Source organism: Drosophila mauritiana, chromosome 2L (genome assembly GCF_004382145.1).
Source record: "Drosophila mauritiana strain mau12 chromosome 2L, ASM438214v1, whole genome shotgun sequence".
NCBI classification, from domain to species: Eukaryota; Metazoa; Arthropoda; class Insecta; order Diptera; family Drosophilidae; genus Drosophila; species Drosophila mauritiana.
The window spans coordinates 20,705,221-20,721,308 of NC_046667.1; the positions used below are offsets into that span (position 1 = coordinate 20,705,221).

General features: G+C 44.8%; 2 protein-coding genes across 2 annotated transcripts; one reads left to right on the forward strand and one right to left on the reverse strand.

Annotated features, from left to right (window-relative positions):
• Positions 1 to 133: 133 nt before the first annotated feature.
• Positions 134 to 10,725, forward strand: LOC117138521 (remodeling and spacing factor 1). Its single transcript, XM_033300660.1, has 8 exons — positions 134 to 616; positions 1,281 to 1,462; positions 1,523 to 1,972; positions 2,037 to 5,255; positions 5,619 to 7,326; positions 7,440 to 9,018; positions 9,072 to 9,175; positions 9,581 to 10,725. The coding sequence occupies exons 1-8, from the start codon at positions 382 to 384 to the stop codon at positions 10,075 to 10,077; spliced, it is 7,974 nt and encodes a 2,657-aa protein (XP_033156551.1). The 5' UTR covers positions 134 to 381; the 3' UTR covers positions 10,078 to 10,725.
• Positions 10,726 to 11,757: 1,032 nt separating this feature from the next.
• On the reverse strand, positions 11,758 to 13,092 carry LOC117138543 (proline-rich extensin-like protein EPR1). The gene is made up of 2 exons (XM_033300694.1): positions 12,925 to 13,092; positions 11,758 to 12,803 (listed from the first exon to the last, which is right to left on the reverse strand). The coding sequence occupies exons 1-2, from the start codon at positions 12,925 to 12,927 to the stop codon at positions 11,907 to 11,909; spliced, it is 900 nt and encodes a 299-aa protein (XP_033156585.1). The 5' UTR covers positions 12,928 to 13,092; the 3' UTR covers positions 11,758 to 11,906.
• Positions 13,093 to 16,088: the final 2,996 nt, after the last annotated feature.

Here is a 16,088-nt window from a genome sequence, read left to right on the forward strand (position 1 = left end):
TAAACTATTATAAATGTATTCGCAGTTTGTTTTTATACATACGCAAAGTATACTAGAAATTAGTTCCCCAGTGCATCGACTGCCAACTCGCTTCAATTCCATGGGAGCAATATGCAGTATTGTCGAAAAGTGACTGCGCGGCCACACTGAAACCCATAACAGAAAATAAAGCCTTTTCGCTTGCTTTAAAATAGGAGTTTACCCCGTACAAGAGCTGTCTCGCGGCCAGAAATATGCACCCTCGAAGCCTCGCAGTGCCGCGCAACCAAAGAGCTTGATTCTTGGACAAATGACTCGTGTTTGCAGTGCCTGTTTTGAGGTTTTGCCAGAGTAGTATACAGCACCCGAAAATTTTCGCTCGTTCTCGGGGACTCATGAAAAATGGCGGCGTCCTCAGCTGCGGCTGCGGCGCCCACCAATCCGATCTCGCTTCCGACGGACTCCATATCGGAGGAGTGCAAGGACGACGACGCCCTGACCTCCACGCTGCACACATGCGCCAATGATCCGGACTTTGCGGTCATTTGTGCCTTCCTGCAGAAATTCGCCAAGGACCTGGGCCTTAGCCTGCCCAATTTCAAGCATCTCCAGGAGTGGTTGACAAACAACAACGAAGGTGAGATGGTGTGGGTGGCGGTAGCAAGAGAGCAGGGTTTAGGCAGTTTTTGCCAAATTAAGTAAGTTATGTCAGGTTCAATTATCGCGGGGCAAGAGGCGGCGGAAACTACGGATGTAGTGTTTTCGAATAGGTCTGTCTGCTTGAGAGGTTTGCCAATGCTCCGCTCCGGAGAGCGTGCTTGGCTCGTGAGAGAGAAATAGATTGCTCAATGGAAGAGAGAACGATTTGTTTTCATCTCAACACAAGCGCAATATACAAAACAAATCTGGGAGAGACGTAAATATTTCCCACATTTGCTTTGGTCGAAGACTTACTTTTATTTATTTTTTCAGAGATAGGAATTTTATTTCATTTTTCGCACTGGCTAAGGAGAGGAGAGCTACTATTGAACAATAAAAGTTGTGTTATTTTTTAAATATACACCTGCATTTGGAAATATTTAAGGTCACGAGTGGAAAGGAACCGGAAAATATATTTGTTTAAAAAAGTTATGCGACGTACATGTGACGTTACGACGTTTTGTATTGTGCACTACAGCAAACGCGATTGCATTTATTTTATTGGCCCTCATAATCCACCCACAATTAATTTCTATTCCGCTATCACTTTGTGCCTTTTCGCAGAACATTTATTAATATTTAATTTTAAATCATCTTTGCAGTTCCTGAGCTAAGGGACTTGCACATAAAGCTGCTCCGTAAAACCCGTAAGACGGTTCACGAAAAGAGTTGGGAGTCAGCCCTCAGCAAATTCTGCTTCGGTTACTCTGTGCAAGATGCCTGGGAAATCGAACGTTTTGGATATAAGAATTCCAGCCTGAAGGTTAAACTGCGAATATTTCGAGTGAGTGGCGAATTTCATACCACACGGTAAACCGTGCTAAAGAGCATCTTTCCCGTACAGGAACTTCTCGAAAGTCAGTTCGAACGCAATGCCAAGTTTCGGGCCCACATACTCACATTGAATGCCGATACCTTACGCTCGGAGCCAATTGGAAGGGACCGGTTGGGACATGCCTACTGGCTGACTCAGGATGCCCACTGTAATCTGCGGATCTACCAGGAGCATCTAGACGAGGAAATTTGGCAGGTGGTTGCCACGAACCGGGACGAGTTTGTAAATCTCATTTCAAGGCTGCGCGGAAATGAGGTGGTACTTCCTTCGAAGGACATTGGTGAGGCCGATGAGGACACCAGCAGCAGCAACAGTTGCCCTCCCAAACCACCGCCCCCCGAACAGAAAGAAGAAGAGGATGAAGAGGAAGTGGGAGATGAGCCCGTAAAAACTGTACCCAATCTAAAGATTAAACTCCGCTCTCCCGATCAAGAGGATCAAAAGTCTAAAAAAGTTAAGGTGTGTACAGATTTAAGCAAGGAGCTTTGCATTTTTAGATAAGATTTCCTTCTCGGTCTTTTAGCCACTGCTTATTAGCCAGGCCAAACTTTCGAGTAGCGCATCGCCGGCCCCAACCAAAAAACGTTCTATCGAAGACGTAGACAGCAGCCCCACAGCCTCCCAGGAGGAACAGCAGAAGAAGCACCGTCCCACACTGCTTGATACAAAGCGAATCAAAAAGCCAAGTCGCTACGAAAGTACTAAGGATGAAATTGAAGAAGAGTCCGGAGAAGAGGATGAGGAAGAAGAGGACGAGGAGGATTCTGAATTGGATGAGGGTGAGGAAGAGGAAGATGTCGATAGTGCGGCGGCGGATATCGAGGAGGATGACGATGAGGAAGATACTGGAGAGCCTATAGAGGATCCAACGATAGTGGTGCAGGGCCAAGGATCAGGACTTGACTGTGAAGCCATCCCTTATAATTTCATTGGCAACCTTGATTATGGGGATGACTTGGAGATCGGGGAAGCCATTGCAGATCCAATGCTCCATGTGATTGGTCAAGGGTGGGGGACCGACTGTCTCGTGGGGAACGGTAAAAACGAAGCTTCCGTGGAGGAAACGTCAACGCACACATCGGAACCAAAGGCCACGTTCTTTTTTGGCGAGCCCGGATGTCTTAAGCTAAGTCCCATGAAGCAAACATCAAAACCGGAGGTAAAACGCAGCATTTTTGACAGCTTGAGCGAGGAGAAAACAAATGGTGAAAGCGAAAAGTGCATAGAAAACACACCGCCTAGAAATGGTAGCGAACTCACAAAAACTCTGGGAGATAGTCAAGACACAGCATCTGCGGGTGCAGCTACATTAGAAGAGACTAACATATGCCAAGAAGCTAAAGTGAATATAATCTCAGAAGATCAACTAAAAAAAAAGGAATCCGAACTAGTGGCTAAAAGGAATATACAGGATAGTACCATAAGCGTGATCGAAAAGAATGAGGAAATCTCTAAAGGTCGTACCGAAAGTGAGGCAATAGAAGAAGGAGTGAAGAATAGGACAAATGAAGTTTCAGTCTTACAAAATAATACAAATGAAAGCGATAACTCCTCCATTCAGACTCAGGATCAGCATTTAATTCCAGCTGAACTAAAAAAAACAAAGGAACCAGTAACAGAAGAATGTGTCCTGGAAAGCGATACAGCTGAGGATAAACTGTTAAGAAATCATCAGCAAATTTCGAAAAGAGGCTTGGATACTGCATCTAATGAGAAACTATCGTGTGAAGCACAAAGCCCTGAACCTAACCAATATGATTCTCAAATGAAATCAGAACAGGAAACGGCAACGAGCGCTAAATCTTCTTCAACGGATGGGGAAGATGAAACAGAAAAATCAAAAGGTTTGATTGACCCTTATTCAGGAAAAAGCAATGATAAAGGTATTATTATGAATAAAATTGATATGGCAGAAGGGGTTAATGAAACATTGATTCAAGATGATCCACCTAAAGATATTTCAAGAAGCGAAACGAATACAACATGTCTTGAAATTAATATTTCGCCATCTGCAGAACATAGGATTTCGGAAAAAATGCAAGCCATAGGTGCAAGTACATCCCAAAGCTTACATTTCGAAGACAATGGAAAATCCAGAGAGGTTGATGGTAAATCAAGGACGAGTGGTGCTGGTGAGGAAATAACTAAACCGTCTACGTTATTAAATCGCAAGCGGCGTCTTAATGACTCTCAGTCCGCTCTACGAAATTCCACCTCCGAAAGCGAAGTGCAAGAAGAGGAACAGCAAGATGACGATCCTACTCTGGACGATTTGGATGTGGGCGGCAAGCGCATTAAAATGAGACCGAAGACCGCTAACGCGGAGTCCAGACGAAAAGTGGAGTCTCAAAAAACGCAGTTAGAAGAAACTACTTCGTCCAGCGGAGAAGACGATGCGCGTATTCGCCGCAAGTGTATAGCTCCTCACACTAAAACAAAGCCCACTCTGGAGGAAATTATTGAAAGAAAGTTAAAGAAAAGTATAGAGATAGATTTGCCTGAAAAGACAACTGGAAAAGTAATGGAAAAGCCAAAGCAACGGATCCAGCAAACTAGAGAAGCTACCCCGCCCATCAGCTCCTTAAGTCCGCAAAAAAAAACACCGATAACCAAGCCCCTAAAGAAAAATCTCCTAACTCAACTACGAAAGGAGGAGAGTGAAGAAGAGCCCATACCAAGAAAACGAACAAACAGTGAGACACTCGTGCCTGCAGTTTCAGCTTCTAACGTAATTTGTCAAGCAGACGAGCGTCATCGCAAGCGTCGTAGCAGTGAGGATGCGAATGAAGCGTTTTTCAAGGAATCCTCCCCTACTGAAGTGCCTCCGTCAACCGTAAACGAGAAGTTGAAGCGCAATAACGAGCAGGACATACAGGAGGAAGTGGAGGATCCACTTGCTATGTCTGTCAAAGATTCATTACCTTCAGTTAAAGACCAATCGGCTGTACCGGAGGGATGTGCCCGTCGTTCTGGTCGCAGAGGTGGAGCTGCTGTCATTCACTCCGAGCTTCCTCAGCCAAAAAGGACTCGAGGTGGGGCCAGGGATAAAATGCAGCCAGAGGTCAATGCTGAGCTTAAGCAGGAATCCGAAGATGATGAGAAAATTTCAGGCAAACTAAAATCTGAAGCTAAAGACGATCCAGCCCCAGAAATACCAGAAAATAGGAAAAAACCAGAGGAGAAACCCATCAAAGAAAAGCCCAACGAGGAGCCAAAGCCAAAGGTGGGTCGTGGACGTGGGCCGAGAAAGAAGCGTGAGGTGGATACTACAAATATCATTGAGAGCAACGACTCGGAGACGCCTGTGCGCCAATCTAGGCGCATTGCCCAGCAGAAGATCAAAGAGGAAGCTGAAAGACGAAAGCAAGAGGAGGTTGCTCTACGTTCCATGAAACAGGAGCTTAAGAAAAAGAAAAAAGCCGAGAAGGAAGCAGATCCTACTGTGCTAGAGCCATCAGGAGAAGAATCAGAATCTGAGGCCAGCGAGGCGGAGGAAGAGGCCCGTAATAAGAAGAAAAAAAAGTGTCCTGGCAAGGATGGCTGGTCTTCTGATTCAGAAGAACAGCCGGAAAGCGAGGAGGAAGAGGAGGAGCCACCGCACTATGAAACGGATCCTGGTTCGCCACTCTTCCGGTCCGATCACGAATTTTCGCCAGAATCGGAGCTTGAAGATGAGTCTCAAGTGGTACCAATGAAAAGAGCGCGCACCGTACGGAAGGAGAATGCCGATGACCTAGAGGAGGTAAATATTAAAAATGTTAATGTTATTAATGTTAATTAGAAATCATACACAATTGATTTTGTTAGCTTCCACGTGCTGAATGTCTTATTCAAAATAGAAGAAAATATTTCTTGATATATTCCTTGCATTGTTGTTGTCCCTTGTTTTTTTTTTTTTTGTAGATTTTTTGTATCAATAGTAGGTATTCTATTTTTTTTACGAATTTATAATTTTAATAACATAAATGCTAATACCATTTCGTGCGCTACGCTGAAATCGATCTCCCGACTAGCCTTTTAATGCTTATCCAGAATCTGCGCTCTATCTTAAGTGGTCACTAAAATCACAATGCAGTAACATTCATGCTTATTTATTTTATATAAGGATGCGGAGGAAGCTTGTCAGAAGTGCGGCAAGTCTGACCATCCGGAGTGGATTTTGCTCTGCGACACGCCTACCTGTAACAAAGGGTACCACTGCTCCTGCCTCTCACCAGTGCTCTTCTACATTCCTGAGGGCGATTGGCACTGTCCTCCTTGCCAGCAGGAGCAGCTCATAGCTGCCCTGGAGAGACAGCTGGAGCAATACGACACATTGGTAGCTCAAAAGCAACAGGAACGGATCTTGGCTGAAGAGCAAGCCGAGCGAGAGCGTCAGGAGCTAGAGGCGGCCACGCTGGCGGCGAAGGACGAAAACTTCAAGAGCGAAAAGGAAGAGGACGAAGACGATAGGGATGATATGTCGGTCGGCAAGGCTGAAAAGGTAAAGCGGCGTCGAGGAGATGGACGCATTAATAGGAGAGCTGCCAAGCGAGGCACCAGGCGCCGTCGTGGAAACGAATCTGACTCCAGCCATGGCAAATCGTTACGCAGTGGCTCTAGATCCGGATCTGGATCTGAGTCAAGTAGCGACAATAGCACTAGCTTTTCTGACTCGGACGATGAACCCATATACAAGTTGCGTAAGCGGCGACAGATCAACGTGAGCTATCGGCTTAACGAGTATGACGACCTCATCAATTCTGCTTTAAAAAAGGAGATGGATGAGGTTGCCGGAGCAGGAAATCTGGGCCGAGGCAAAGACATATCCACCATTATTGAGGCGGATAAGGAAAAGGCACGACGCGATGATCTGCCTACGGAGGGTGAAGTGGAGAATAAGGAAGACGGTGAGAAGGAGAAACATAAATCAAAATCTAGCGGCAGTAGTCCGTCATCGTCAGAAGACGAAGTACCCCTCAAACGTAGCAACAAGTTTAAGCAACCTCCTGCCAAAAAGAAGGCTCGAAAACTGACCACCCTGGACGTTAGCAGCGAGGAAGATAATGGCAGCGATGAGGATTTTAAAACGTCCAGTTACTCCGATGAAGATACCTCACAGTCCGCATCCGGAGACTCAGACTCAAGCTTGGAGGTATACAGGCGTCCCGGTCGAGGGAAAAAGCAAAGAAAGGCAGCCAGGAGAGCGGCACGTGAAAGGCGCAAGGATAGAAAGTTTGTTGTTGAAGAGAGCGACGAAAGCGAAGACGAAGATCAGAAGCGACGGAGTACAAAGCCAAAAAAAAAGAAAGACGATTCTGACTATACAGAAACGGAAACGGAAGATGACGATGATAATGAGTTGTCCGATAACGTGGACAGCGCCGATTTGTGTGACGACACCACTTCTGAGAGCGAGGATGGTGCCTGGAATCCTTCTTCTAAAAAGAGGAAGACGGTGGCCGCGAAGAAGTCGAATTCGTCGGGTGGCATCGCCAGAAAGTCACCCAAGCTAAAGAAGCTAGCCACCCAGGCTGGAAAAAAGGTCAAGCGCTTGGAATACTCTGACGACGACATAAGCGAGAGCGATTTGGGAGAGGATGATGACGATGACGATGAAGATGAAGAGGGTGCACCTTTGTCGGGCAAAGGTTCAGGCAAACAACCTCGCTCTCAGCCTCTTAAGCCAACCGCATCTTCAACCCTACCAGGCAAGGGTAAAGGAAAAGGCAAGGCCAAAAAGAAAAAACCGGTGTCCTCTGAAGAAGAGGACGGCGCCGCTTCCGACGATCGCACTCGCACCCGTGGTCGCCGATACGCCTACATTGAGGACGGTAAGCAATAATTTAAATAGTTTCTAGCTATCATTTTGATAAATATTTTTACACAATAGAAGTAATTATAAAAACATTTGCCATTTGATTTAATTTTTCATCTCTTTACGTAGACGACGACAGCTCTGACGGCGGCATTAAACCTGGCGTGCATCGGCCGGATACGCCACCTGAGGAGCGTCAAAAATTCATCCAGCGGCAGGAGGAGATAAAGCGTATGCTCGCAGAGAAAAATGCAGAGGGTGCGAAGATTGCTGCTACACCACGTCTCACGCCCCTAAAATCTGGTGTCACTGCATCGGAGAAGCGCACACCTGGCAAGGCAGCAGGCAGTGATTCGCTTTCCACGGTGCCGCTCTCAGTGATTCGGCAGGCCAAGGTGCTGGACATCGATTACCTGCAACGCAAAGGAGAGACCATTGGAGATCTAGATGATGTGGACGAGTCGGAGCTTGACGACGCTGAGCTGCCCGACGACTTGCCCGAGGACATGGAGGACGCGATTGCTCGAATGGTGGAGGAGGAAGAACAGTTCAGCGCGGCAGTGGCAGCTCGTGAGCTTCCTGGAGCAGAGGAGGTTCTGCGCACTACGCCTTCCAAGACCAAGCAAACTAGCAGGGTGATACCTGAGAGTCCAGCTCAAAATTCCGCGCCCAGTACATCTGGCTTGCAGGAACCACACCGAAAGCGCCTTCCCATGCCCACCATGCATCCGCCGCTACTGCGCCACCAGTTCCCAATCTCCGCCGGCCCGTCTCATTCTCCCGCATCTCTGGTTCCTCCTCAAGCAGCTCACGGTATGCATCCCATGCTTCAAAGACACCTTTCGCAGACTGTCCCCCCACCACAGGCCATGCATCTCCTGCAAAATGCCTTATCCGCTCCTCTTGGTCAGCCGCTCGGATGTGGTAATTACGGATCCGGTCCTAATTCTACACAACACCTGCCTCTGGTCATGTCTATGCCTTCGGCTGCGGCGGCGGCTGCCCATCTTATGCAATCGGCGGTCGCTTCTGCTACAGCGCGTCCATTCGAGACAGCTTCGGGTAACCCAGCGCCTGATCCGAAACCAAGGGGTCGACGAAAAAAGGTTACACCTCTAAGAGATCAGTTGCAGAAGCAACAAACGGCGGCCGCTGTTACAGCTGCTACTTCCTCAACTACACCGGGATCGGCCCCCTCGGATAAGGAGAAGGCTCAACCGCTCTTTAAGCCGCACGAGGATGCTGCCCCTAGCGCTCCTGCTTCCCAAGCCTCTGTGATTACCCGGATGCCGTCGCACCTTCCTCCGGCCCATGGACGAAGTCATGGACCGCCTAGTGGTGTATATCCAAGCAGTGCGGAACTGGCCCGATTCTATGGCCAAGTAGCTAACCAGCAACCCATTCCCGCTGTCCCAGGCTCCCGTTCTCCTTCTTCGACGTCAGGACCTCCCAGACACCTTTTGCGACCGCAAATGCCACCTGGATTGCCTCCGCCTCACGCATCCCTACGACCCACCTACGGACCACCGCCGCCACTTCGCGGATCTGGACCACCAACTTCCACGCCCAGTACTACGTCGAATTCCAGGCCGGGTTACCTTCACGGAGCCGAGCACCACGGTGGCCCCTCTGGGTCCCCAATGGGAGGAATCTTTAATTCCGGGCCGCCTCCAGCGCGACATGCATCTCCCCACTTGAATCCCTACAGGTAAACTACTAATGTACTCAACAGTTCCCATTCAACACCCGTGTTTCTTATAGAGCGCCGCCCATTTACGGCAATCCACACTATTCGCCTCGTCTTGGTGGAGCTCCAGGAACTGGAGGTATGCGCCCTGGAGCTGTGGACTACGTTACCGGACCACGTAAGCAAATATAATTTGGTTTTTCTTTTGAAAGTTTATTTAAGAGAAGCTTAAGAAAATGGTATTAAATGTTTTTAAAGAACACTGCACCACATTCTTCTCCTGTGCTTAAGAATTAAATTGGATCTTTGTATCTTCGAATGCCATGTCAAATAAACATATTTTTCAAAATGGTGTTTGTTAAATATTGTTCCTAATAATCAACGAAGGAAAAGGCTAATTGAATAAACAAAACAAGCTAATCCAAATGTATTCAATAGATGGTATTATATTTGAAAATTAAATTACATTTGATTTTACTAGCAATACATTTTAAGATGATTTTGAGTAACCGTTTTATATTTTATTATTTAATAGGGTTATGTTTAGTGTGATTTGATGATTATTTAACTTTATATGTTACAGGTGGATATTCCCCATATGGCTATTATCCCCCGCCCCCGCCGCTGTCCACACCATCTGCCCACGCAGCGACAAGTTCGGTGATCGTAAGTGCCCCGCACACCCTGACGCCAACGAATCACTCGGTTTCCACTCTGACGCATGGAAAAACTCCTCAACCTACTCCGACACAGTCTTCAGGTCCACCACCCGCTGCAGCCCCGCCACCCACAATAACCAGCGAAACCAGCAGCCACAAGCCACCAATGGCTTCTGTGATAACCAGCAAAAAGCTAACTACTCTAGAGGCGTATCCCATCAGGAAGTCTCCGATCGCTGTAGTGGCCGAGGTATCGGGTCCGGCAGAACCTGCCAGGTCACCGGCACCCATAGCCGAGGAAGACTCAGGATCAGCTCATGACACGAGAGCTCCGCCATCCGCAACGGGAACAGCAGTCGTGGGAGAGTTCAGTGGGTTGGTAAGCTACTTTAGCTCGCAACAGGATGATTATGACACATAACAAACGCCGGCAGGCGCATTATTGAAATTTGTATATATCGATCGGCTTGTAAAGTTAAAAAACAATTTTACTTTAAGGCTAGAAACCAATCTTGGCAATACTTTACCAATATAAGATTTGTGTTTAAACTTTAATAAAACATAAACAAACCAAACTGATCCGAATTCTTTAAAAGATTTCCAAAGATTCTTTTAAATCCGCTTTTGGCGATCAGTTGCTTTTTAGAAATCGATACAGCACTGTAACTTTGTATGTTTGATTGCTAACGTCACTCCCATCGGCTTTCTATGTTGTATTTAACTTAGTTCCCTTTATGTGCTGTTACAGTTTAGCTAAATCAAGCATCAATTACTTCTAGTATTTTAATTTAGCTCTATATGATTTTAGACCTAACGCAATTAAAGTAAGTTATTAATTATACATACCATTATTATTATACGAATATAAGATAAACTTATGATCATAAATATATAGTCAAAAAATATATAGATTGAGTTAATTACAAAATGATGTAAGTAAACCAGTTATGCAGTGCATACTTAAAAAGATTGACTTGCGTATCTATTATAACGTTAAGATGGTACTAAAATCAAAAAAGGGAGAAAACGTAATGTTCACAATAAAACTATTTATTATTAGTGGAGAGTATACGAAAATCTATGTTTTCTTTTGCCTTATAATGAAATTAATTAAAAGAGATTACATTTTTAACAGCGCCCAACGAAGGTTATCATTGGTTAAAATGGCGCTTTCCCATTCGATATGCCAAAAAAAAATTAATATAGCAAAGCAAGACTGCGTGAAAGTAAAATTAAGTGATCCTGGAGAGAGAGAGCGGTGAAGGTGTGCAAGTTAAAATATACACAATTGGAGCTGTGGCCTGTTTGCATTCTTATTAAAAATTTGTAACAATACTGTCCATTTCGTCCTTAAGGATCTTTATCTGGCTTAAATAGCTCGACGTAAATTAGAGGAGTTATATTTCCCTGCGAAAAAAACCGCCAGATTAAGCGGGAAAGCATCTCGAACATTTTTAATTTCTTTTGTTCAAAAAATGTTTTGTAAACTGCGCGAATTTCGAGAGAGCCACTTTCACCAATTCACAAAAACTAACCATTTGGACCATGCGTTTTGTATGACTGCATATCAATATTAATAAGGGGGAACATTTGAATTTTGCATAACGGAACAATCGAAATTTGAATATCAAAATAACATAACTACAAAGTATTAAATATGATATTTTAGTCTTCATACAACGGGCTTAACTCAAAAGTGTTAATTTTTTATAATAAGACTACCATTTAAAACGACTTTCTTACTAAGCCATTTATAAAAGTAGAAAATCGTATTCGCTTCAAAAAGATTTTTATTTTAACTGAAACTGTGCCACTTTTTTCAGATTTCTCTCAATTTATTCGTTGAGTAGCGTTAACGACAGCTCTTAGCGAAAACTTGCCAACGCAGTTATGGCCTACACCTCAGGTCATCTTTCTATAACCGCCCTGCTGTTGAAACCGCTCGGTCAACGCTACTGTAAACCAGCAGATCGCTTCTCTGAATGCTTTATGGCGCTAAATTTAAATACTCGTATATGAAAGGGACAGCGAAACCGCTGAACACTGGACTCCTACGTACACAATCAAACCATTTCAATTTGCAGCGAACTTACATTTTATGTTTTATAATTTTTTTATTAGCTAAAATCTCAACGGGAACTTTGCGTAACAACAAATATTCAACAACAATGGGCGACGGTACTTGTTAATTTAACAAGCTGTCACCACTCAAATGGCTGTGGCGTTCTTTAGGATCCATCTTATGTCCATTTAGAAGCGGAAACGCTTGGCAGGCACGTTGTACTGGTAGCCCGACTCCACGGGAGCTGGGGCTGAGTAAACTGGAGCTGGAGCAGGAGCAGAGTAAGCTGAAGCGGGAGCAGGAGCCGAGTAAACTGGAGCTGGAGCAGGAGCCGAGTAAACTGGAGCTGGAGCTGGAGCAGGAGCAGAGTAAACTGGAGCTGGAGCAGGAGCTGAGTAAACTGGAGCGGGCGCAGGAGCCGGAATGTCCTGGACAGGAGGTAAATACTCAGGAGCTGGCGCAGGAGCAGAGTAAACTGGAGCGGGCGCAGGAGCAGAGTAGACCGGAGCTGGTGCAGGAGCAGAATAAACTGGGGCGGGAGCAGGGATGTCCTGAACAGGAGGCAGATACTCCGAAACGGGTGCTGGTGCGGGAGCCGAGTAAACTGGAGCTGGAGCAGGAGCAGAGTAAACAGGAGCTGGCGCAGGAGCGGAGTAAACGGGAGCTGGAGCCGGTGCTGGAATGTCCTGGACGGGAGGCAAGTACTCAGGAGCTGGCGCAGGAGCAGAGTAAACTGGAGCTGGCGCAGGAGCAGAGTAAACTGGAGCTACAGCCGGAGCAGAATAAACGGGGGCTGGAGCTGGAATGTCTTGAACAGGAGGCAGATACTCCGAAACAGGCGCGGGTACCGGAGCGGAGTAGACTGGGGCTGGGGCTGGAGCGGAGTAAGCAGGAGCAGAGTACACAGGAGCTGGAGCCGGCGCGGAGATCACCTCCTGAACGGGTGGCAGATAAGCCGGAGCTGGAGCCGAGGGGATGTTGAAGGTCGGCGTGGGCTTGTTGTAGCTGTAACCACTGCCCAGGTTAAGGTGGGAAACATCGGCGTAGGCCAAGGCGATGGCGCACACAGCGAAGACGAATAGTTTCTAAAATAAGCGGAAATTTATTTAAGGGTCAAGTGAGCGATCGGGATCCGCGACATCTTTACTGCTGACCAAGGCAAGCGGTTGAGCAAGGCCAACTGTGACCAGTTGTCAGTTTACTCACCATTGTTGTTGATTTGTTGGTTGGGCTTTTAAAGTTCGTTGGATTTGCTTTGGCAAGCTCTTGTCGCAAGACGCTCAAGCTGAATGATGTCCAACTGCAGATGGGCCCGCACTTTTATAGCAAAAGCCATGCTTAACTTGGCCTGGTCCATAAATATTGCTGGATACCCGTCTTCGCTTCTTCGGTGTTCGCCTGACGCTTCTTCTAGTCGAAGAAAAGGTAGACAGTTATGAAGAGAGCAGAGCAGTGATCATTAACCCAGAGGCGGGTGTTGGGCGAACAAATCGAAACGAAGATATATATCTTTATTTTAATTTTCCCTCCGATTTTACGTATACAACGTAAAAAAAACTCCACATTAATTTATAATATTCAAGAACAAAAGTAGAGATATTTCCCCCTCATTTGTAAGTAAGCCAGCGTCGCCTTGTTTAATACATCATTAAGTCGTTATTTAATTAAACTACATTCAATTCTACTTAAAGCAAAAGTTGAGATCTGTCATTTTTAAATTATTTGGACCAAGCATTCATATGGAGCTACACTAATATTATACACACACTACACCCTATACAACTGACAGCTCTAACAAAGAAACCACACCCAGATATATAGAAAAACAAGGAGAGTTTTCGATTTATTGGAAAACTGTTCAAGCTACTAGAGTAAAATTAAATATCACTAAAAACCCAACCCAATCCCCCAATACAAGCATAGACCAACTACGAGTAGACCAACTAGACTGCCGGGCAGTCTTCGATGCAATTTTTGAGTGCCCAGCGCGGGGTTAAGACCGTGACAGTTCGCCAGCAGACGACGTTGATATCGGGGGATTTGGACGGGTTTGGCAATGTCAATAGGGCAGCTTGGCCGCGAGACTCCGCCGACGAGCGGCCACGGGACACGCCAACACTCATTTGCATGCGAGGCAGCTGGCCACGCAGCGATTAAAGGGCCTCCGCCGGCTAATGTCAAAGGTCAACTGATATGCGTTCGCCGGTGCAGTTAGCGGAAATCAGTTTGTTTAACTATTAGCCGGTGCTAATGACCAAACTACATGCTCGACCAAGCGATCAAGGATTACCAGCTCGCCGTTAGCCTCAGAAAACTTGTAAATACGGACACACACCTATATACATACGTATGTATACCTACGTATGTGTGGGGTAATTATTTTGAATATTGAATGGGGCTTACCCCACTTATGGGTCGAGTGTAAACCACCCAAGCTGGAGCTGAATCTGAATGGGCATTATCTGAATCGCATTTCCACTTTTTGCCCAATCGTGAGACAACCATTTCGGCACTGTGATCGGTCTTGTATACAGCCTCTAGAGCGTTTAACAGCTATTGTCCCATAAAGTTACGAAAATGTGATTCCTACATTTTGATTGATAACTGTGCTCAGAAAGATGCCCATATACTTAAACGTACGTAACGTTTTGAAACACGTACGCAAAGACAACGTTCCAAAAATATTTAAAAACTTTTGTATGCTTTCTTGAAACATTTTTCGCTTGCGTTCGACCCTCACCCAACGCTTTGCTTTTTGATATATTACTAATCGCAGACCCGTATATGGTTTAATTTCCAATGAACAAATGCTGCATCTGAAAGCATCTGTCACTTAAGCGAAACCTATTCATGAGGTATCGCGAATTTGCATAGCCTACTTTAAACCACCAGTGTCATATTTTTTTTTTTTTTTTGCGGAAAAAGGAGGAGCCGCAGATGGTTAATAAAACAGGCGTAATCCGTTTTAATAATTCCAAGTTAAATAAATTCACACAGCAACCACGATTCGATGTGAGATGTGAGAAACATGGCTTAGATTGCCTTGCACAAAAATGTATTTTCGTCGATACTTAATTAACCAATTAGCTAACCACATTCAAAGAAATATAAATGGAAAATATACATATTATGCACGGCAAACAATGCCAATTTGGATCGCAGTCGATCCGAGCCGAGAATGTTTTATTTATCTGAAAATGCGTGAAAATACAATATAACATATGGATTGCAGACTTAGGATTAGCATATATGCGCAATTTATCAATTTAAATATTGCGCAATAAATAATGTAAATGCAGTGGCCGACCAAAGCTCGATATCTCAGACACTAATTAGTTGTATCTACCGAAAACTAAAGCTAAGCTTAAATGGAAGCTTTTAGGGTCATCTATTAATGTCTTTATTGGTGGTGATACACAGCCATGAAAACGACGTGGTCAAATCCATTGTATTTTAACTATTATATTATATTATTTTATTAAGCGTTGAAACCATACATTCTAAATAGCATTATGTTACTTGAAATTGCTTCAATATCTTATTGCCTCTGATTGTGCAACCACTCCGTATACATATGTATGAATATCTAGACATCAGTAATAATGGAATGCGTCGCAGTGTACACTACAGACAAGCTTTGATAAAATAACATTACAAACTAATTTAAAATGTTTCGAAATATATGTTGAAAATATACACCATGTCTGACGATACTTAAGAAATCGTTTATTATACCTGTTACTCGCAGATCTTAAAGTTACAATTCATCCGTTAAAATGTCTAACAGATAAATATATTATTGTTTAGCCGAGTCGATTTGGCTATATCCGTCTGTCCGTACAAGCGCCGAGATCCCTGGATCTGGTCCCTGCAGGGACCAAGTATCGACTTTTCCTTGACAGTGCATACATACATATTTTTATGTGTTATTATCTAGCAAATCTGGAAAGATGGTCCAGTCGAGTTACTCGCTAATTATTATCAATTTATCCATCGATAGAAATTTACAAGACTAATAATAATTGGTAAAAATATCAAAACATTTTTCAAAAATGTGGGCGCTGCAGTCTTGGTCGGTTTGTGGCGTGGGCGTGGAAACATGCGCTGCGTCTATGTCTCTAGAATCTGTATGCTTAATCTCAACCTTTCTAGCTTTCATAGTTCCTGAGATTTCGACGCTCATATGGACAGACGGACAAGTCCAGTTCGACTCAGGTATTGATCCTGATCAAGAATATATATACCTAATATGGTCGGAAACGCTTCCTTCTCTCTATTACAAACTTTTCAACGAATCTAGTAAAACCTTTTACTGTACGAGTAACGGTTATAAAAACACTTAGCTTTATGTGTTGATTAGCGTGTTTCGT